This window comes from Leucopleurus acutus (genome assembly GCF_964270905.1).
Source record: "Leucopleurus acutus genome assembly, chromosome: 4".
Taxonomy (NCBI): Eukaryota; Metazoa; Chordata; class Mammalia; order Artiodactyla; family Delphinidae; genus Leucopleurus; species Leucopleurus acutus.
The window spans coordinates 141,402,591-141,426,640 of record NC_139146.1 but is presented as its reverse complement, the minus strand read 5'-3'; the positions used below and the strand labels follow the sequence as shown (position 1 = coordinate 141,426,640).

General features: G+C 35.9%; 1 protein-coding gene across 1 annotated transcript in view; it reads right to left on the bottom strand.

The window, feature by feature from the left end:
- Window positions 1-2,384: 2,384 nt before the first annotated feature.
- The window catches only part of STPG2 (sperm tail PG-rich repeat containing 2), a gene marked incomplete at its 5' end in the record, with an annotated part of 261,353 nt that continues 239,687 nt past the window's right edge, over window positions 2,385-24,050 (bottom strand). The window contains 1 exon segment of the mRNA XM_082838444.1: window positions 2,385-2,598. Coding sequence (XP_082694570.1) covers window positions 2,471-2,598 — 128 coding nt within the window. The 3' untranslated portion in view covers window positions 2,385-2,470.

The window sequence follows — 24,050 nt, the reverse complement described above, 5'->3', positions numbered from 1 at the left end:
GTAATGAGGTATCATCTCACACCAGTCAGAATGGCCATCATCAAAAAATCTACAAACAATAAATGCTGGAGAGGGTGTAGAGAAAACTGAACCCTCCTGCACTGTCAGTGGGAATGTAAATTGATACAGCCACTATGGAGCACAGTATGGAGGTTCCTTAAAAAACTAAAAATAGAACTACCATACGACCTAGGAATCCCACTACTGGGCATATATCCTGAGAAAACCGTAATTTAAAAGAGTCATGTACCACACTCTTCATTGCAGCTGTATTTACAATAGCCAGGACATGGAAGCAACCTAAGTGTCCACTGATAGATGAATGGATAAAGAAGATGTGGCACATATATACAATGGAGTATTACTCAGCCATAAAAAGAAACGGAATTGAATTATTTGTAGTGAGGTGGATGGATCTGGAGACTGTCATACAGAGTGAAGTAAGTCAGAAAGAGAAAAATAAATACCGTATGCTAACACATATATATGGAATCTAAAAAAAAACAACAACAACGGTTCTTAAGAACCTAGGGGCAGGACAGGAATAAAGACACAGATGTAGAGAATGGACTTGAGGACACAGGGAGGGGCAAGGGTAAGCTGGGATGAAGTGACAGAGTGTTATGGACTTATATATACTACCAAATGTAAAACAGATAGCTAGTGGGAAGCAGCCACATAGCACAGGGAGATCAGCTTGGTGCTTTGTGTCCACCTAGAGGCATGGGATAGGAAGGGTGGTAGGGTGACAGAAGAGGGAGGAGATATGGGGATATACATATATGTATAGCTGATTCACTTTGTTATAAAGCAGAAGCAAACACAGCACTGTAAAGCAATTATCCTCCAATAAAGATGTTAAAAAAAAAGAAGTAACTTTTCCTTTCAAGAAGAAAAATTATGAAAGAAAATTATTTGTTCCAAAAAATTATTTGTTCAAAAAATTAACAGAAACAAGTGGTGTTGGAAAGACAAAAAATTACAGACAGTCCTCAACAGAAAATTAACCTTCTACTGCAGTATTATATCTATTATATAATATACGGATATATTAGTTTGACATTTTAGGCATTACCTTAACTAAACCTCATTATTAAATCCATAAATTTTTTTTCTGACATGGAAAATAATATTCCACAATAAATGACTGAGGAAGTATAAATATAAATCATAAAATCTTAGTGAAAGAAAAAGCAATAGCATCTTTAAATACTAAGAATACTAGTGGGTACATCTTCTAGGACAAATGTAGCACAAAATGAAAAAGTATAACATCAGATTTACTGGCATTTATCATTTGTGGACACCATTAAAACCAGTTTTCAAAAGGTGTGAGGAAGCAGTCAGTTAAAGATTTTCTATGATTTAATATGATCAAATGAACATCTATAATATCTAACTTATTAAGACTAATAGTTTACTGATCAATACTTGCTTAAAGACCTTTCCTCATTGTACCCAACAATCAAGAGTAAATATGTCATAAACGTTGCCAAATCTCTATCAGTTCCCAATTTGCAAGACTTGCCTTACATTACAGAGCCAAGGCCCTAAAACACTGTATATATATAATGTATCCTCCCTTGACTTTCACCTTCTGAACTACTACTAAGACTCTGTCTAGCAGATTTTCCCTTTGTGAAGTAAGTCTTATAAAATTAGATTTGCTTATCAGTAGAAAGTAACAGTGATATTTTGGGGGAATCAACAGCCAAAAAGTAAAATAACAAGTCTTTCATTATTCTTTTTTCTCCCTTTTCTGATATTATATTATAAATGTGCTTTTGACAGAATGCCAAAAAATTCTTTGGATTATGACATTTTGACAAAGTAGAAAAACATACATTCAATAAAAATAAATTTGTCATTAACTAACCCAAATAAACATTCATTATGGTTTGCACTCTTAATTGCTATCAGCCAATAGGAAAACCTTTTCACACCAAATGGGGAATAAAAGCCTAGAGTGAACACAATTTCTAAAACCCTGCAGTTTATTTAAACCTCCTCCTTACAATCAGAAGACCCACAGCATAATGAGACATTTATTTATTATGAATCTAAACCACCTGCATTTATTAAAAGAAAATAAAAGATCAATACCTGGTTTTATTGGATCCACAGGGCTTTCTTCTTCTGAGCTCTCCAATAAATTCTTGATTTCAATAAACATTTGGAAATTTCTATTTCAATTTGTGTATGTAAACAAGTAAATATTTAGACTTGTAGGGATATAAAAATTATATATATTTGTGCTGTAGAGGCTATTCATAGATAAATTGTTAAATAATTCTTAAATTCTCAAACAATTCTTTCAGAAATGTCAGAATTTATCTTTAAAAAAGCCTTTCTTAGCCAAAAGATTTTGGTTAGTAATAAGAATAGAACATATGGAAAGGACTTTAATGAAGACATTTCCAGTACTTTCTGGAAATTTTTCCATTCTTGTGTTATTATTAAAAGAGAAATATCATTGACAAACCTCATATGTCGCTGGACCAGGAGTAATCTCTTTGGAGTCTTTAAAACGCTTTGATGCTTTAACAAATAAGGGTATGGAGCAAGATTTCTTTAAAACAGGATTGTATGTTGCAGGCCCTAAGAGAAAACAAATGTAAAACTAATAAAGCATGTTTTAAATTATTGATTTTGGTCACATGTATATTATTCTTAGATTTGTTATCTTAACATTTATATTTAGCATCACTCTTGAACCCATCCTTTCGAATGCTTAAAGTCATTCAGTTCAGGGATTTGAAATATGATAAGCATAAAACACAAGCATACCTCATTTTATTGCACTTTACTTTATTGCACTTTTCAGATACTGTGTTTTTTACAAATTCAAGGTTTGTAGCAACCCTGCTTCTAGCAAGCCTATCAGCACCATTTTTCTAATAGCATTTGTTCATGTACTTCTCACAATATTTCAAACTTTTTCATTATTAAAATTATATCTGTTATGATAATATATAATCAGTGATCTTTGATATTACTATTGTAATTGTTTTGGGGTAGCACAGACCGTGCCCATGTAAGATAGCAAACTTAATTCATAAGTGTTGTGTGTGTTCTGATTTCTTCCCCATCTCTCTCTCTGTCCTTGGGTCTCTCTATTCCCTGAGACACAACAATATTGAAATAAGGCCAAGTAGTACCCCTACCATGGGGCACTAGAAATCAAATGCTAGAAATGATTAAACTTAGTGAGGAAGGCATGTCAAAACCTGAGATAGGCGCTTCCCTGGTGGCGCAGTGGTTGAGAGTCTGCCTGCCGACACAGGGGACATGGGTTTGTGCCCCGGTCTGGGAGGATCCCACATGCCGCGGAGCGGCTGGGTCCGTGAGCCATGGCCGCTGAGCCTGTGCTCCGCAACGGGAGAGGCCACAACAGAGAGGGGCCCGCGTACCGCAAAAACACAAAAACAAAAACAAAACAAAAAAAACCTGAGATAGGTCAAAAGCTAGGCCTCTTGCACTAAATATTAGTCAGCCAAGTTGTAAATGCAAAGGAAAAGTTCTTGAAGGAAATTAAAAGTGCTCTTCCAGTGAACACATGAATAATAAGAAAGCAAAACAGCTTTAATTCTGATATGGAGAAAGTTTTAGTGGTCTGGGTAGAGATCAAACCAGGTACAACATTCCCTTAAGCCAAAGGCTAATACAGAGCAAGGCCCCAACTCTCTTCAGTTTTATGAAGGCTGAGAGAGGTGAGGAAGCTACAGATGAAAAGTTTGAAGCTAGCAGATGTTGGTTTAAGTAAAGACACCATCTCCATAACATAAAAGTGCAAGGTGAAGCGGCAAGTGCTGACACAGAAGCTGCAGCAAGTGCTGATGCAGAAGCTGCAGCAAGTTATCCAGAAGATCCAGCTATGATAATTAATGAAGGTGGCTACACTAAACAACAGATTTTCACTGTAGACAAAACAGCCCTCTTTTGGAAGAAGATACCATCGAGGACTTTCATGTTGGGATGGCCAAAAGTTTTGTTTGGTTTTCTTCCATAAGATGGCTCTAGTAGCACTTAGTTGTCTTTAACTTCATTCAAAACAATCTTGTTAGATTGTATGTGACAGCTGTCATATCAGCGTGCATTTAAAAAAGACATCAAAATTGGTGAATTTTTCTGTAGCCATTTTAATATTGAAGATGGAAGGAAAAAAGCAACATTTCTGGCATATTACGCTTTATTATTTCAAGAAAGGTAAGAATGCAACTGAAACGCAAAAAAATGATTTGTGCAGTGTATGAAAAAGGTGCTGTGACTGACTGAACTTGTCAAAAGTGGTTTGTGAAGCTTCGTGCTGGAGATTTCTCGCTGGATGATGCTCCAGTCGGGTAGACCAGTTGAAGCTGATAGCAATGAAATTGAGACATTAATTGAGAACAATCAATGTTATACCAGGTGGAAGACAGCTGACATACTCAAAATATCCAAATCAAGCGTTGAAAACCATTTGCACCAGCTTGGTTATATTAATCACTTATGATTGGTTTCCACATAAGTTAAGTGAAAAAAACCTTCTTGACCATATTTCCACATGCGATTCTCTACTTAAACGTAATGAAAATGTTCCATTCTTAAAACAAATTGTGACAGGCGATGAAAAGTGGATGCTGTACATTAATGTGGAACGGAAGAGATCGTGGGGCAGGTGAAATGAACACCACCAACCACACCAAAGGCCGGTCTTCATCCAAAGAAGGTGATATTGTGTATATGGTGGGATTGGAAGGGAGTCCTCTATTATGAGTGCCTTCCGGAAAATCAAATGATTAATTCCAACAAGTACTGCTCCCAGTTAGACCAACGGAAAGCAGCACTCGACAAAAAGCGTCCAGAATTAGTCAACAGAAAACGCATAATCTTCCATCAGGATAACACAAGACCACATGTTTCTTTGATGACCAGGCAAAAACTGTTACATCTTGGCTGGGAAGTTCTGATTCATCCGCCGTATTCACCAGACATTTCACCTTTGGATTTCCACTTATTTCGGTCTTTACAAACTTCTCTTAATGGAAAAATTTCAATTCCCTGGAAGACTGTAAAAGGCACCTAGAACAGTTCTTTGCTCAAAAAGATAAAAAGGTTTTGGGAAGATGGAATTATGAAGTTGCCTGAAAAATGGCAGAAGGTAGTGGAACAAAAGGGCAGATATGTTGGTCAATAAAGTTCTTGGTGAAAATGAAAAATGCGTCTTTTATTTTCACTTAAAAACTGAAGGCACTTTTCGGCCAACTCAATAGCTAGCGAGGAGAAGTCAATGCCTGGCTTCAAAGCTTCAAGGACAGGCTGACTCTCTTTGTAGGGGCTAATTACCTGGTGACTTTAAGTTGAACCCAATACTCATTTACCATTCCAAAAATCCTAGGGTCTTTAAGAATTATGCTATATCTATTCTGCCTGTGCTCTATAAATGGAATAACAAAGCCTGGATGATGGCCCATCTGTTAACAACATGGTTTGCTGAATATTTTAAGCCCACTGCTGAGACCTACTGTTCAGAAAAAAAGATTCCTTTCAAAATATTACTTTACATTGACAATGTACCTAGTCACCCAAGAGCTCTGATGGTGATGTGCAATGAGATTAATGATGTTTTTATGGCTGCTAACACGACATCCATTCTGTAGCCCACGGATCCAGTTTGACTTTCAAGTCTTATTATTTAATAAATATATTTTGGGAATTTTCTGGCAGTCCAGTGGTTAGGACTCTATGCTTCCACTGCAGAGGGGCCCAAGTGTGATCCCTGGTCTCCTGGTTAGGGCACTAAGATCCTGCAAGACACGTGGTGCAGTCAAAATATAAATATATACTTCAAAAGGATCTTGCTGCCATAGAGAGTGATTCCTCTGACAGAGGTGGGCAAGCTCAATTAAAAGCCTTCTGGAAAGTGTTCATCATTCTAGATGCCATTAAGAATATTTGTAAAAAAAAAAAAAAAGAATATTTTTAATTCATGGGAAGTGGTGAAAATATCAACCTTAACAGGAGTATGGAAGAAGTTGAATGACTGAGGGATTCAAGACTCAGTGAAGGAAGAAACCACAGATGTTGAAATAGTAAGAGGACTAAAATTAGAAATGGAGTCTGAAGATGACTGAATTGTTGCAGTCTCATGGTAAACCTTTAATGGATGAGGAGTTGCTTCTTATGGTTGAGCAAAGAAAGTGGTTTCTTGAGATGGAATCTACTCCTGGTGAAGATGTTATGAAGACTGCTGAAATTTTGATAAGAAAGGATTTAGAATATTACATAAAGTTAGTTGACAAAGCAGCAGCAGGGTTTGAGAGGAATGACTCCAATTTTGAAAGAAGTTCTATGGTGGGTAAAATGCTACCAAACAGCATGCATGCTATAGAAAAACCATTCACGAAAGGAAGAGTCAATTGATGTAACAAATTTCATTGTTGTCTTATTTGAAGAAATTGCCACGGCCACCTAGCTCTTCAGCAACAACCACCCTGATCAGTCAGCAGGCAACATCAAGGTAAGACAATATACCAACTACCAACAAAAAGAGTATGACTTGCTGAAGGCTCAAAAGATGTTTAGCATCTTTTAGCAATAAAGTATTTTTAAATTAAGGTATGTACATTTTTTAGACATAACATTATTGCACATTTAACAGACTACAGTACAGTGTAAACATAACTTTTATATGCACTGGGAAACCAAAAAATTTCTGTGACTCCTGTTATTGGGACATGTGCTTCATTGTGGTGGTCTGGAATCAAACCTGAAATATCTCCAAGATACGCCTGCACAGACCTCTGTGTATGTAATAATTAAATTCAAATCAGAAGTAATTTCCAAAAAAAGAAAACAGTACCCCCTCAAAATATATCTACATAGTGAAAAAAGATACCCAACTCTTTTATTCCTACATATTCATTCACATGTTCAGTGAAGAGGTGATGACTAAACTGCACTGGGGATATGAATAAGATTTAAAGAAGCAGAAAGGTGGTTTAACAGCATTCTGGGCACTAAACATGACAGAAGTCAAGGCACAAATTTACATGGAAAAAGTTTTATGTAGCAAACAGATTGGTTAAATGGAACAGGGCCTAAATCCTAAATAAAGATTTTGTACTAGAGGCCATAGGTTTCAAATTGTATTCTAAAATGTACCAGAAATTCTGAAGAACTGCCCAGGGAACACTGTGTAGGTAAAGCCCAAATACAAGAGGCTTTAAATATTTTCAGCCAAAACAACTACAGATTTACTGTTTTATTTGTTTGGGTCCCATACAAGATTTTATTTAACTGAAGTTGTTTAGTAATTTTTTTAAAAAAAGGCTTTTGAAAACCACTTCCATAGTCTAGCTCTTGAAGGTTTTTGACTAAAGGAGATTCATGAAGAAAGAGATAGTTTAAGAAATAAACTCTGGCAGTAGTTCATAGGATGAAATGACTGGAAGATGGGCTGTTTCAGGGTCACTAACAAGGAGTTCACTAACATTGATAATGGAAAGGAAGAACAACTCAGAATATTTTCTAAGAAATGTAATAAACATTTGGTATGTACAGTGATTAGAAGAAGATAAAAATGAAGAGTGGCTATGAAAAAGATAATACTATGATGGAAATAAAGAAACATAAAAAGAAGGAGGAGAGGAATATCTTGTGCTTGATTTTGAACCAATTATGTTTGAAAAGATGCAGGATACCCAAATAGAAGTGTCTAGAGGACAATCGTAGATATATAACTGAAGCTCATGAGGAAGCTTGCCTGGAGAAAAAGAATGGAGTTATTCACGCAGAGACAATAGTTGAGGTTTCCCTAAGTGAAAGATCACAGAGAGAGAAAAACTAAATCACTAAGGACTGGAACTTGGGGGACTGCACAGAGAGGGAGGAGAAGAATCAAAGAAGGAAACAGTCTAGTTACTATATCTAGCTACTACAACATTACAGACGGTAAACAGGGAGAGGTTATCTCTTTCTCCATTTGCATGTTAACCAATACTTATTTTGAGTGTCTATCACATGCCATTGCCTTGCATATGAACAGTGTTAGAGGTCTACTATATCAAATATTTCAAGAAGAGACTTATAGGGAGGTCACTGTAGAGTATATAGGATGTAACTTTAGAAGAGTGGTGATGAATGAAACTAAATTAGAGGGCATTTAAAAGACACTGTGGGAGAGGAAATAAAAACTTGGAGCATAGAATATTGACAATGAACATAAACAGTGAAATACAAGAGTAGATATAAAGATATTAATAGTGAGGAGACCTTCAAGATGGCGGAAGAGTAAGATGCAGAGATCAATTTCCTCCCCACAAATATATCAGAAATATATCTATATGTGGAGCAACTCCTACATAACACCTACCGAATGCTGGCAGAAGACATCAGACACCCCAAAAGGCAAGGAACTCCCCACATAACTGGGTAGGGGAAAAGTAAGAAAACAAACAAAAGAATAGGGATAGGGCCTGCACCTCTGGGAGGGAGCTGTAAAGATGGAAAGGTTTCTACACACTAGGAAGCCCCTTCGTGGGCGGAGACTGCGGGTGGCGAAGGGGGAAAGCTTCGGAGCCGCAGAGGAGAGCACAGCAACAGGAGTGCGGAGGGCAAAGCGGAGAGATTCCCGCACAGAGGATCAGGGCCGACCGGCACTCACCAGCCCAAGAAGCTAGTCTGGCCACCCGCCGGGGCAGGCAGGGGCTGGGAGCTGAGGCTCGGGCTTCGGAGGTCGGATCCCAGGGAGAGGACTGGGGTTGGCTGCGTGAACACAGGCTGAAGGGGGCTAGTGCGCCACAGCTAGCCGGGAGAAAGTCCGGGAAAAAGTCTGGACCTGCCTAAGAGTCAAGAGACCATTGTTTCGGGGTGCACAAAGAGAGGGGATTCAGAGCACCACCTAAACGAGCTCCAGAGATGGGCACAAACCACAGCTATCAGCACGGACCCCAGACGTGGGCGTGAAACGCTAAGGCTGCTGCTGCAGCCACCAAGAAGCCTGTGTGCAAGCAGAGCTCACTATCCACACCTCCGCTCCCGGTAGCCTGTGCAGCCCGCCACTGGCAGGGACCCACTGGCAGGGAAACTTCCCCAGGAGAACACGTGGTGCGCCTCTGCCTGGTGCAACGTCACGCTGGCCTCTGCCGCTGCAGGCTCGCCCTGCATTCCGTACCCCTCCCTCCCCCCAGCCTGAGTGAGCCAGAGCCCCCTGATCAACTGCTACTTTAACCCTGTCCTGTTTGGGCAGGAACAGACGCTCTCAGGTGACCTACACGCAGAGGTGGGGCCAATCCAAAGCTGAACCCCAGGAGCTGTGCAAACAAAGAAAAGAAAGGGAAATTTCTCCCAGAAGCCTCAGGAGCGGCAGATTAAATCTCCACAATCAACCTGATGTACTGTACATCTCCGGAATACCTGAATAGACAACAAATCATCCCAAATTGAGAGGATGGACTTTGGGAGCAATGATTATATATTTTTTTCCATTTTCCCTTTTGGTGAGTGTGCATGTGTATCTTTCTGTTTGTGATTTTGTCTGTAGAGCTTTGCTTTTACCATTTGTCCTACGGTTCTGTCTGTCCGGGTTTTTTTTTGTTCTTTTTTATTAATATAGTTTTTAGCACTTATTATCATTGGTGGATTTGTTTTTTGGTTTGGTTGCTATCTTCTTTATTTCTTACTTTCATTGCTTTTATTACTTTTTAATTTTTTTCATTTTAAATAATTATTTTTATTTTCATAACTTTATTTTATTTTATTTTTTTACTTCCTTTCTTTCTTTTTTTCTCCCTTTTATTCTGAGCCATGTGGCTAACAGGGTCTTGGTACTCCAGCCAGGTGTCAGGCTTGTTCCTTTAAGGTGGGAGCGCCGAGTTCAGGACATTGGTCTACCAGAGACCTCCCAGCCCCACATATTACCAAACGGCAAAAATCTCCCAGAGATCTCCATCTCAACGCCAACACACAGCTCCATTCAATGACCAGCAAGCTACAGTGCTGGAGAGCCTCTGCCAAACAACTAGCAAGACAGGAACACAACCTACCCACTAGCAGAAAGGCTGACTAAAATCATAATAAGATCACAGACACCGCAAAACACACCACCAGACGTGGTCCTGACCCCTAGAAAGACAAGATCCAGCGTGATCCACCAGAACATAGGCACCAGTCCCCTCCACCAGGAAGCCTACACAACCCACTGAACCAACCGTAGCCACTGGGGGCAGACACCAAAAACAACGGGAACTATGAACACACAGTCTGTGAAAAGGAGACCCCAGACACAGTAAGTTAAGCAAAATGAGAAGACAGACAAACACACAGCAGATGAAGGAGCAAGGTAAAAACCCACCAGACCAAACAACTGAAGAGAAAATAGGCAGTCTACCTGAAAAAGGATTCAGAGCAATGATAGTAAAGATGATCCAAAATCTTGGAAACAGAATGGAGAAAATACAAGAAATATTTAACAAGGACCTAGAAGAACTAAAGAGCAAACAAACAATGATGAACAACACAATAAATGAAATCAAAAATTCTCTAGAAGGAATCAATAGCAGAATAACTGAGGTAGAAAAACGGATAACTAACCAGGAAAATAAAATAGTGGAAATAAATAATGCACAGCAGAAAAAAGAATAAAAGAATTAAGGACAGTCTCAGAGACCTCGGGGATAACATTAAATGCACCAACATTCGAATTATAGGGGTCCCAGAAGAAGACAAGAAAAGGAACGGGACTGAGAAAATACCTGAAGAGATTATATTGAAAACTTCCCTAATGTGGGAAAGGAAATAGTCAATCAAGTCCAGGAAGTGCAGAGAGTCGCATACAGGATAAATCTAATGAGAAACACGCCAAGACACATATTAATCAAACTATCAAAAATTAAATACAAAGAAAAAATATTAAAAGCAGCAAGGGAAAAACAACAACATACAAGGGAATCCCCATAAGGTTAACAGCTGATCTTTCAGCAGAAACTCAGCAAGCCAGAAGGGAGTGGCAGACACATTTAAAGTGATAAAATGGAAAAACTTACAACCAAGATTACTCTACCCAGTAAGGATCTCATTCAAATTCAACAGAGAAATTAAAACCTTTACAAACAAGCAAAAGCTAAGACATTTCAGCACCACCAAACCAGCTTTACAGCAAATGCTAAAGGAACTTCTCTAGGCAGGAAACACAAGAGAAGGAAAAGACCTAAAATAACAAAACCAAAACAATTAAGAAACTTGTAACAGGAACATACATATCGATAATTACCTTAAATGTAAATGAATTAAATGCTCCAACCAAAAGACATAGACTGGCTGAATGGATACAAAAACAAGACCCATATATATCATGTCTACAAGAGACCCATTTCAGACCTAGAGACACATACAGACTGAAAGTAAGGGGATGGAAAAAGATATACCATGCAAATGGAAATAAAAAGAAAGCTGGAGTAGCAATTCTCATATCAGACAAAATAGACTTTAAAACAAAGATGATTACAAGAGAGAAAGAAGGACATTACAATCAAGTCATTAATCCAAGAAAAAGATATAACAATTGTAAATATTTATGCACCAAACATAGGAGCACCTCAATACATAAGGCAAATGGTAACAGCCATAAAAAGGGAAATCGACAGTAACACAATCATAGTAGGGGACTTTAACGCCCCACTTACACCAATGTACAGATTATCCAAAATGAAAATAATTAAGGAAACACAGGCTTTAAATGATACATTAAACAAGGTGGACTTAATTGATATTTATAGGACATTCCATCCAAAAACAAGTGAATACACTTTCTTCTCAAGTGCTCATGGAAGATTCTCCAGGATAGATCATATCTTGGGTCACAAATCAAGCCTTGGTAAATTTAAGAAAATTGAAATCATATCAAGTATCTTTTCTGATCACAACGCTATGAGACTACATATAAATTACAGGAAAAACCACGTAAAAAACAGAAAGACATGCAGGCTAAACAATACACTACTTAATAACCCAGAGATCACTGAAGATTTCAAAGAGGAAATCAAAAAATACCTAGAAAAAAATGACAATGAAAACGCAATGACCCAAAATGTATGTGATGATGGGGCTTCCCTGGTGGCGCAGTGGTTGATAGTCCGCTTGCCAATGCAGGGGACACAGGTTCGTGCCCCGGTCCAGTAAGATCCCACATGCTGCGGAGAGGCTGGGCCTGTGAGCCATGGCCACTGAGCCTGCGCGTCCGGAGCCTGTGCTCCACAATGGGAGAGGCCACAACAGTGACAGGCCCGCGTTACGCAAAAAAAAAAAAAAAAAAGTATGTGATGCAGCAAAAGCAGTTCTAAGAGGGAAGTTTATAGCAATACAATCATACCTCAAGAAACAAGAAATATCTCAAATAAACAACCTAAACTTACACCTAAAGCAATTAGGGAAAGAGGAACAAAAAAACCCCCAAGATAGCAGAAGGAAAGAAATCATAAAGACCAGATCATAAATAAATGAAGAAGAAATGACGGAAAAGATAGAAAAGATAAATAAAACTAAAAGCTGGTTCCTTGAAAAGATAAACAAAATTGATAAACCATTAGCCAGACTCATCAAGAAAAAATGGGAGAAGACTCAAATCAACAGAATTAGAAATGAAAAAAGAGAAGTAAAAACTGACAATGCAGAAATACAAAGGATCATGAGAGAGCACTACAAGCAACTGTATGCCAAAAAAATGGACAAACTGGAAGAAATGTACAAATTCTTAGAAAAGCACAACCTTCCAAGACTGAACCAGGAGAAAATAGAAAATATAAACAGACCAATCACAAGCACTGAAATTGAAACTGTGATTTAAAATTTTCCAACAAACAAAAGCCTAGCACCAGATGGCTTCACAGGCGAATTCTGTCAAATATTTAGAGAAGAGCTAACACCCATCCTTCTCAAACTCTTCCAAAATATAGCAGAGGGAGGAACACTCCTGAACTCATTCTACAAGGCCACCATCACTCTGATACCAAAAGCAAACAAAGATGTCACAAAAAAAGAAAACTACAGGCCAATATCACTGAGGAAAATGGATGCAAAAATCCTCAGCAAAATACTGGCAAAAAGAATGCAACAGCACATTAAAAGGATCATACACAATGATCAAGTGGTGTTTATCCCAGGAATTTCAAAGATTCTTCAATATACACAAATCAGTCAATGTGATACACCATATTAACTAAATGAAGGAGAAAAACCATATGATCATCTCAACAGATGCAGAAAAAACTTTTGATAAAATTCAACACCGTTTATGATAAAAACCCTCCCGAAAGTAGGCATAGAGGGAACTTACCTCAACATAATAAAGGCCGAATATGACAAACCCAAGGCAACATCGTTCTTAATGGTGAAAAACTGAAAGCATTTCCACTAAGATCAGGAACAAGACAAGGTTGCCCATTCTCTCCACTATTATTCAACATTGTTTTGAAAGTTTTAGACAGCAATCAGAGAAGAAAAAGAAAAGAATCCAAATTGGAAAAGAAGTAAAGCTGTCACTATTTGCAGATGACATGATACTATACATAAAGAATCCTTATATGCTAGCAGAAAACTACGAGATCTAATCAATGAATTTGTCAAAGTAGCAGGACACAAAATTAAGGCACAGAAACCTCTTGCATTCCTATACACTAATGATGAAAAATCTGTAAGAGAAATTAAGGAAACACTCCCATTTACCACTGCAACAAAGAGAATAAAATACCTAGGAATAAACCTACCTAAGGAGAAAAAGACCTGTATGCAGAAAACTATAAGACACTTATGAAAGAAATTAAAGATGATAAAAACAGATGGAGAGATATACCATGTTCTTGGATTGGAAGAATCAACATTGTGAAAACGACTATACTACCCAAAGCAATCTACAGATTCAGTGCAATCCCTGTCAAACTACCAATGGCATTTTTCACAGAACTAGAACAAAAAATTTTACAATTTGTATGGAAACACAAAAGACCCTGAATAGCCAAAGCAATCTTGAGAAACTAAAACAGAGCAGGAGGAATCAGGCTCCCTGACTTCAGACTATACTACAAAGCTACAGTAATCAAGACAGTATGGTACTGGCACAAAAAAACAGAAATAGAGATCAATGGAACAGGATAGAAAGCCCAGAGATAAACCCACGCACATATGATCACCTTATTTTTGATAAAGGAGCCAAGAATATACAATGGAGAAAAGACAGCCACTTCAATAAGTGGTGCTGAGAAAACTGGACAGCTACATGTAAAAGAATGAAATTAGAACACTCCCTAACACCATACACAAAAATAAACTCAAAATAGATTAAGACCTAAATGTAAGGCCAGACGCTATAAAACGCTTAAAGGAAAAACATAGGCGGAACACTCCAAGACATAAATCACAGCAAGATCCTTTTTGACTCACCTCCTAGAGAAATGCAAATAGAAACAAATAAACAAATGGGACCTAATGAAACTTCAAAGCTTTTGCATAGCAAAGGAAACCATAAACAAGACGAAAAGACAACCCTCAGAATGGGAGAAAATATTTGCAAATGAAGCAACTCACAAAGGATTAATCTCCAAAATTCACAAGCAGCTCATGTAGCACAATATCAAAAAAACAAACAACTCAATCCAAAAATGGGCAGAAGATCTAAATAGACATTTCTCCAAAGAAGATATACAGATTGTCAACAAACACATGAAAGGATGCTCAACATCACTAATCATTAGAGAAATGCAAATCAAAACTACAATGAGGTATCACCTCACACCAGTCAGAATGGCCATCATTATAAAATCTACTAACAATAAATGCTGGGGAGGGTTTGGAGAAAAGGGAACCCTCTTGCACTGTTGGTGGAAATGTAAATTGATACAGCCACTATGGAGAACAGTATAGAGTTTCCTTAAAAAACTAAAAATAGAACTACCATATGACCCAGCAATCCCACTACTGGGCATATACCCTGAGAAAACCATAATTCAAAAAGAGTCATGTACCAAAATGTTCACTGAACCCCTACTTACAGCAGCCAGGAGATGGAAGCAACCTAAGTGTCCATCGACAGATGAATGGATAAAGAAGTTGTGGCACATATATATAATGGAATATTACTCAGCCATAAAAAGATACAAAACTGAGTTATTTGTAGTGAGGTGGATGGACCTAGAGTCTGTCCTACAGAGTGAAGCAAGTCAGAAAGAGAAAAACAAATTCCATATGCTAACACATATATATGGAATCTAAGGGAAAAAAATGGTCATGAGGAACCTAGGGGCAGGATGGGAATAAAGACACAGACCTACTAGAGAATGGAGTTTAGGACACGGGGAGGGGGAAGGGTAAGATGGGACAAAGTGAGAGAGTGGCATGGACCTATATACACTATCAAATGTAAAATCAATAGCTAGTGGGAATCAGCTGCATAGCACAGGGAGACCCACTCGGTGCTTTGTGACCACCTAGAGGGGTGGGATAAGGAGGGTGGGAGGGAGATAAATGCAAGAGGGAAGAGGTATGGGGATATATGTACATGTATAGCTGTTTCACTTTGTTATAAAGCAGAAACTAACACACCACTGTAAAGCAATTATACTGCAATAAAGATGTTAAATAAAAGGTATTAATAGGATACAAAATTAAAAGCCTTTGTCCCACTAGTAGACGGGCAATTCAAAGCCACTTACTTTGAAGAATAGATTCTTGTTGATATTTTAAAATCTAAAATATTTTAGAATTGATGGGTTCATATGAAATACTGTTAATGCTTTAGTTTTATTTACATAGGACATTTCAAAATTTTAAATAAAACTTAACTTCTGGCTCTAGATCAATCATTCTAATATCAAGTCAATTAATAGGATAGATGTCCAAATTTATAAAACCTTTTTGGAATGCTGGTATGGACTGAATGTTTGTGTCCCTCCACAATTCACATGCTGAAACCCTAATCCACAGTGTGATGGTATTTAGAGATGGGGCCTTTGAGAGGCAGTTGGGTCATAAGGGTGGAGCCCTCACGATGGGTTTAGTGTCCTTATGAGGAGCGTATTCTCTCTCTCTCCCTCTCTCCCTCCTGTGTGAAAACACAGCAAGATGTCTATCTGCAAACCAGGAATAGGGCCTTCACTAGGAATAGAATTGGCCAGCACCTTGGGCACCTTGATCTTGAACTTCTCAGATTCCAAAACCGTGAGAAATAAATTTCTATTGTTTAACCACACAGTTTATTGTACTTTTGTTATAGTAGCCCACATTGACTAAGACAGAAGCTAATGTGTTTTGATCTACCAAGTGACAAGTGTTGTAGCAAATGCCATCTTACTATAAAAACAGCATGCATGACTTTGAAATAATATAATTTATATTTATAGTACAGAGAAATAATGTACATATATAAACATAGTATCTTAACAGAAAGTCTTATATACACAAACCATACCATGCATGGGAGAATGTACCAGTTGCTGTGGCTTCCAGAAAAAAACCCCACAAAATACCATCAGGAAATGGGTATAGAATTCCACAGTCAATTAATTGAAAATTGCAACTTTAGCCATAAAGATCTATAAAGGTTAATGCAATAGGTAAGGTTATTATCCAAACACTACTGTAACTAAGTTTCATTTTCAGTTATAAAGTATAGTCTATCCCCTACTTTTACCAAAATGCTAAAGCAACTGATAAATATTTGCATTCATGGTTATAACTCATTAAATGAAAAGATAATATTCAGAAGTAGTTGTAGCAGATTTCCTTCTATTGGAATTCCTTTGAGGAGTATTAAGTGAAGCGAAACTTTTCTTAATACACATCTTGCTGCATTTTAGCACTTAGTCTGCTTTAAGCTACAGAGCATTAAAAAAATAAGTTTACTGCACTTAATCTTAAAATATATTTACAATTACATATGTTACTGCTTATATGATACAGGTCAAAGATTTACAATGCTTTACCAGCTCTGATTCACAACTGGATTATGCAGAAACTATCTTCGATTTGTTTACCAAAATGCCACATTTTAATCAAAGGTCATGGAAGAAGAAAACTTCTCATTCCAAATCAAACACCTATGAAAAGTCTGCCTGAATCATGACTACTATATAATGGGAAATTCAAGAGCAGATGATTCTTATAATTACATATTTTCCAGCCCTATGCCAACTCACTCTCTCTGAAATGTCAACAAATGCTACAGGGCAAAAATGAGGTAGAAGAGGAAAAATGAGTAATTTAAAATAAAAATCATTTTGGTGCATTAGAGCCAACTCAGAAATAACTACCACTTCTATGAATAAAGCTGCAAAACCTCATATTTAAAAAAATGGCTTTCTTCATAATGAGCCAAAATTTATAAATCATGTAGTCAATTTTGTTTATGAATACTGAGTCCTTTTTTATCTGAAGGTGACAGAAAATTACTGGAAAATAAATATCCCATATGTGAGCATATCTTTAGAAATTAAAAATGCATCTAGAAAATCGTTCATTAAAATGGACTGCATGGCTTTAAAATGTCATTTAGAGAGTTTTAGATTTTTATGGAACACATTGTCTCACAGATTTTATTCTTCAGCTCTACAAATGAAATAATAAGAGAGACAAAAGATTAGTACACAAGGAAGTATTATTATCAATGTCAAAACCACATTTAGGTTCAACGCTCCTCTCCTGTTTGTAACACTCGATTTGATTAAATGGCACTTCAGATTATGACCACAGAACTGCACAGTCTATTAAATTCAGCTTATAGGTGATGAGAAAAAATGATAGAGTCCCGATAATGCGTAAACTTTTAACCAAAATTTCCATGTATGTTTTACCATACCATTGACTTCTCTTACTAAAAACAAAACAGGTGTTACATATTTTAAGAAATAAAATCTTAAATACTTAAGGATGATACCTTAAAGTTACTATAGAGTATCTAGGAATTATTGCCAACACAGTCCCTACGGAATGGACTATTACAGTGCACTTCAACCTAAGTAGACTGAGAACTGCATTTACTGGAGTCTACCTAAATTATCCACCTGTTAAAATGTGTTCCTAGCATTGATTAAGCAGTAGGGCTGCACTCTTATGACATATAAACACAAAATCACATAGATTTGACTTGACCAAAATATATCTTCAAATGGCAGTGTTCTGTTTATCTGTGTACCACCAAGTACATACTTATCAAAATGTGTATCCAAAACCCTGTCAGATGAAGTCTTTGAACTGCTGACAATTTTGCTCTCTAATAGGTACATTGTACAAATTTGAATGACTTTCACCAGTCTTGCAAATGTAGGTATAACATACTTTCTGTATGAATTATAGGAACCAACTGGAAGGAAGGATGATCACTTTCACCTAACACCATTTTGAGTAGGTAGTATATATATATATGTAACACATGATTTTTAGTGATGAATGAACTTATCAAGTAATCAATAAAATATGATATTATCTTTAAGGTAAATAAAATACCTCATGACTGGCCTGACATATTAGTAGCGAATTTTCCTTTCATAACTGAATTTGGGCTTTATATTCTACTGTTCATTTTTAAAGGTTTGGATTCAGAATGTCAAGAACATTATCTAAGCAAAAAGTTGAGAAGTCTCAGCATATATTCTAAGTCCTCTTACTAAGTCCTCTTAGATCATCATCATTATGTTAATACCCAGGGCTGAAATAGTAAGGTATTCCCTCTTAAAACTGGAACTTACCTCTGTGAATACTATATGTAAAGATTAGGATAATGCTATGTGTCTTTGTAAAACATGTCATGTCATAGATCAAGTTATAAACTGTTCTTTAAATATAAATACCAACCTTATTTTTAAAATAATTAAAACATTTGATTAGTACTAATCAAACTGAATTATTTAAGAAAGCTATAGTAAATGAACTATGATTTAAAGCAAAACTTTTAAGTGGCTAATTTTTACCATTTTAATTGTGACTATTGCCATTTTTTTAACCCCTAGGTGCATTTGGATTTGAATTTTTCTTTGAATATGTCTGCTACAATTTATTCAATACTACAATAAAGCTAGACTGAGTTTAGAATTTTCTGAAAGAAGAACCTACACCATTTATTTAATGACAGGTCAATTAAAAATGATTAACATTTTTATTTGCAACTTAATTGAACACATTCTGTGTCTTAAAAAATATATTTTATAGATTAAATGAATGAAAGAATGGGGTTTTCATGCTTTCATACACAAATGTTTTGTTTATATTCATTAGAGATCAAACAAAAACTATTAGGTTAACCACTGAATATCTCAGAAAGCTTCTTGCTCATTTTCAGTAAATTTAAATCTATACACAGATATAAATCTAAATAAGATTTTTTTCTTCACCTTAACAGTGTTCTCTGTTCATTCTGTTCTTGTGGTCATATAATGTAAATATTTTCCAACCCTGTTGCCATACCTTCATGAAATAATAGCAGGATTCTTCCCTTGCAAGCCTTCTCATCAGCTACCACTAATTAATTTAACCATGACAAATAACGGTGGGATTTGTTTATATTAATAATGTTTATTTCCAAATAGTTGATAGTTTCCTCATCTGTCTTCAATACCCATGACCCACAGGGCCTATTCACAAGCCCTTCCATAGCTTTGGACATGTTTCTCCACTGGCCTCTGGCTGAATTTGTTCTATGGCTTGAAATATCAAGACTAAAAACCAAAGAGGATCATATTTAGCACCACACATTTTAAACGAATCTTTCTCAAAGTGTAGTTCATGGACCATAGGCATCAGAATCACCCAGATTAGTGTTAGAATGCAGATGTCTTGGATTCATGACAAAATAATAAGTCATATTCTCTGAAAGTGGAATGAAGAAAACAAATTTAACAAAACCCATTGTTTAGACCTCTAAACTACAACTTAATATGTAGCTGTTCCCAAATATATTTAAACACTGAATCGCTTTTCCCAAAATCTCAAGAACTATTGATCAAAGAATAAATCTTAAGAAATTACGGATGAGACTATCATTGCCTCTAGAATATATCTGAATCTCTTATGTCCCTTTGCCTGCCTATGGTAGAGCCACAATCAGTACTTGTTGAGCTGAACTGAGCCAAACCAAGGAAGGAAGAGCCGATTTATGAGTCCACTAGAGTCTACTCCCATGACTTTTAAGCATTTTAACCATTCTTTTTTCATTTTACTTTCTCAGTAATTGTCTATGGAAAAATGGATACCTTGAATTCATATTTCTACTTATAATGTGAAAATGTTATTTAGATGATATATCACATAAATATTTGCAAACAAGTTTAACAACTGCTGCCTGAGAGGATAGAGATTTATAGGAGGCTGGCACCATTAAGAAGGTAAAGAGACGTACTTTTCAGTGTATATCCTTCAGCACGTTATGAATTCTGTCATAGGCATGTCACGTTATTTCAATATGGAGCCAAATGTGTAAAACTTATTTCATGATCACGGAAGATACAATTCTTTGAAATGTAAGTATATTTTCATCTCGATTTTATTTTAGTCTATCATTTTCCACAATAAATCTTAAACCTAAAAAATTCAACCTTTCTGTATACTAGCCATATACACTTCATAAATTCTGTAGATCTTATAAAGTTTTAGTTTCTTTCTTTATAAAAGGGGGATAAAATGGAGCAGAAAAGTTAAGCAACTTCTACAAAGTCACAAAAGGAGTAAGAGCCAAATCATTCAACCACTTTTAATCCTTAGAACATCCCTGAGAGGAAAGAAAGGAAAATAAAATTATTTAAATTTTACAGGAAATTGAGTTAATAGCTGAGATGTGACTTGCTCTATGTTTTTAACAACTCTTTTCAATATTTCACACTGCCTTCTTAATCTTCTTTTGCTGTCTCTAGCACCTTCCAAAAACATCAAATTTGCCAAAAAAGATAATGTTAATTGAATGAGAATATTATGCTTTTATCTCAATATTACATTTCCCTAACAGGTGAATTGGGTCTAAGAGATGGAATAAATTAAGGTTTATATGATAAATTCAGGAAACTTGTTCCTGGATTATTAATCCATACCATATCAAAGTAGATATAATTTTGGTTTTATGTCTATACTTTTCAATTTATAATAAATGCATACACATTTAAGGAAAACAAAAATGTCACAATTCTGAAAACCAAGTTGTCTTCCAGTCTCCATATTGTCACACTCCCAGCTGTCTAGGCTGCCACACACTGCTACTTTCTAAACCTGTTATAAACATTTTTTTAAATCTAGAGTTAAATATTATTTTCCAAAACCCAAATAACCCTAAGTCCCATCTTTTGGTGAAGGCTGCCTCTCTGTGGCAGAATGCAATGTGTCATGTTTTCAGAGGGACAATTTACTTTCTCACTTTTTTTTAACTGGTAGAAAAGATCCATATGATGTTTTAAAATACATAGATTTAAACACAGTGTTTTCATCACTCTTTCAGGATATTTTTGGCCCCATGTTTGGAAAGGGCTTTGGACCCCCAGGAATCACCTCACTAACCTGAGAAAGAGTATGTAACAAGAGGTGAAAACTGTATTTATGCAAGTAACAAAAATCAAGTAAAATAGAATTGCTCAAATAGAATGGTCACGTTTCCTGTCTTTTTTGAAAGCTGAAGTCATTTTTCACTCTCCTCTGAGTGACTCTGCTGGTCAGAAGGACACTTATTAATAGATATTGTACCTGCCAGAAAGCAGCTGTTGTCTTAATTTCCTGAAGAAATTACTTTAAAGTAAATACTAAGTGTGCCACAAGATAATGCCTCCTATTCACTTAAAGAGAGATGATAGAGGAACATATCCTATTCAAATACTGAAAGCAAACATCAAATGGATATGTTTTAAAAAATATATTGAGTTAATCTTTCTTTCTCTACTAGTGACCTTTGTTAGTTGAAATGAAGTAGGCTCAGAAGACCTTATTATAAAACATATTTAGGAAGGCAGACATATTAGGAAGGACATATGTTCTAATAACATTTTTTTAAGATTTGATACTTTTGACCACATGATAACTGAAAGATTAACATTTGCACATTTTAACTAAAAGGAACAAAATCTCTATCATAAGCATGTGACTTGTTATATCTCAAAAGTAAATGATTTATTTAATTAAGCAATATAGTCACAAAAATGACATTTACCTTCTCTAAAACAGAACATGCTAACTAATCGGTGAAAACAGTAAAAACTAATTAGGAGAAGATACACAGAGGGTCACAGTAAACATTTCAGTAACCAATATCAAGCTGCTTTGTTGTTTTTGTTTGAAGCATAAGTATATCAAAAAACATCACTCAGAAAACTGTGCAGATTCTTTTTTAAAAAATGATTTTAATACAGGTCAAAACCTTTGACATGAAGTAAATGAATGAAAACACCAAAGAAAGTTACCTGCAAAAATTCCTGATCAAGAAAATTATTACAAATACTGATTGCTAATGCTAATTATTGCAATATTGCCTTCCCCTCTTTTTTTTTTGTTTAACAATGTCTGGGGGCCGGGGAAGAAACATGTTTTGTCTCTGCTTCAACAAATACTGAAATCTATTTATATGCAAATAAGCTATCCATTATTAGTATGAGAAGAGACTTGTGCATAAAGGGAGAAATAAATTATCACTAGAAGCCATTAATGAAATCTATTTCAAAACATAACATTTTACAAGAGCTCTCACCCATGTAATATTTGTTTAAGGCTTGAGGGGAAATGGTGAGTTCTACACTTAGATGAAACCCAATACTACATTATTTCTCATGCCAATTTGTTTTGTAAAATGCATTTATCCTCTCCTTAGAAATGACTTGATAATTGTAACTCCAATGAGTTTCTTTAGAGAACCTTATCATTGAAGTCAGGGTCCTATGTGTTTGTCACACAACTGTCAGACTTTTTAGGGTAGTCTATTTTTGTTGTTACAGTAACTGTTATTCCCTGAGATTTAAAAACATTAACATTCATTTTTATACTCTAATAGTAGTAACGTAAAAATAAATGAGCTTTAAGAAGAAGGAATATGAGTCTTTCTGGAATCAGTTGAACTTCTATGGAGAAGACTAAAATAAAAAATAATAGAGGCTATAAAATAATTTCACATGCTTTGACGATTTTCTCTTTGGGTTTCTTGTTTTGTTCTTCTTGAGCTCATAAATTCCTTGTTTAGTCCATACTTGCATCTCTGTCAGTTTTAAACATTGCAGATACATTCTTCCCTCTGTCATCTACTTAACTTTGCCAAGGGTGCCCAATGTTGAACTGAAATACTTAGGTTTTGATATATTCATGCTTATACCATTCTTTGCCTTATGGTTCTACTTTTGAAGTTTTTAAGAAGTCTTTCTCCACTTTTTAGGTTGCAATGGTATTCCCAGTATTTTCTTCTACTAACTTTGTAGTTTTACCTTTATTTGTCTTTAATTCATCTGGATTCCATCATTGTATGTGATATTTTGTAAAGATCTAATCTGATTTTTCTTTAGTTATTGTGTCCGTTTCCTCAGTGGGCCCTACTAAATTTTTCCTTTATCCATTGATTCGTGGTGCCAACTTCATAAAAAATTGTCTTCATATATGCATAGATCTATCTCTGAGCTTTTTTCTTTGCTTCCTTATTCATTTATCTTATTTTTTTGCCAAAACCACATTTTTATTAATATAGTTCTGCAATGCATCTTAATAAATGATATGGAAATTTCTCCCCTTTCTTTACTCTTCTTTTTAAAAATTATTCATGTACCTTTATTTTTTACATACATTTTAGTGTGTTTATCAATTTCTTCAAAAAGTCCAACTGGACTTTACATTTATAAATTAAAGTGGGGTTACATTTATAAATTAAAACAGGGGAAATTAATATATTCATTATATAAAGTCATCCCATTCAAGAGCCTAGAATTAGCTCTTCATTTATTCAGACCATTATCTCTGTCCATTATTAGAATTTTCAAATTCTATTTATGGAAAACTTTGGCCTTAGTTAATTCCTAGGAAATTTATTCCTTTTAGGAGTTATATTTAGCCTTTCATACATGATCACTGCTGGTATA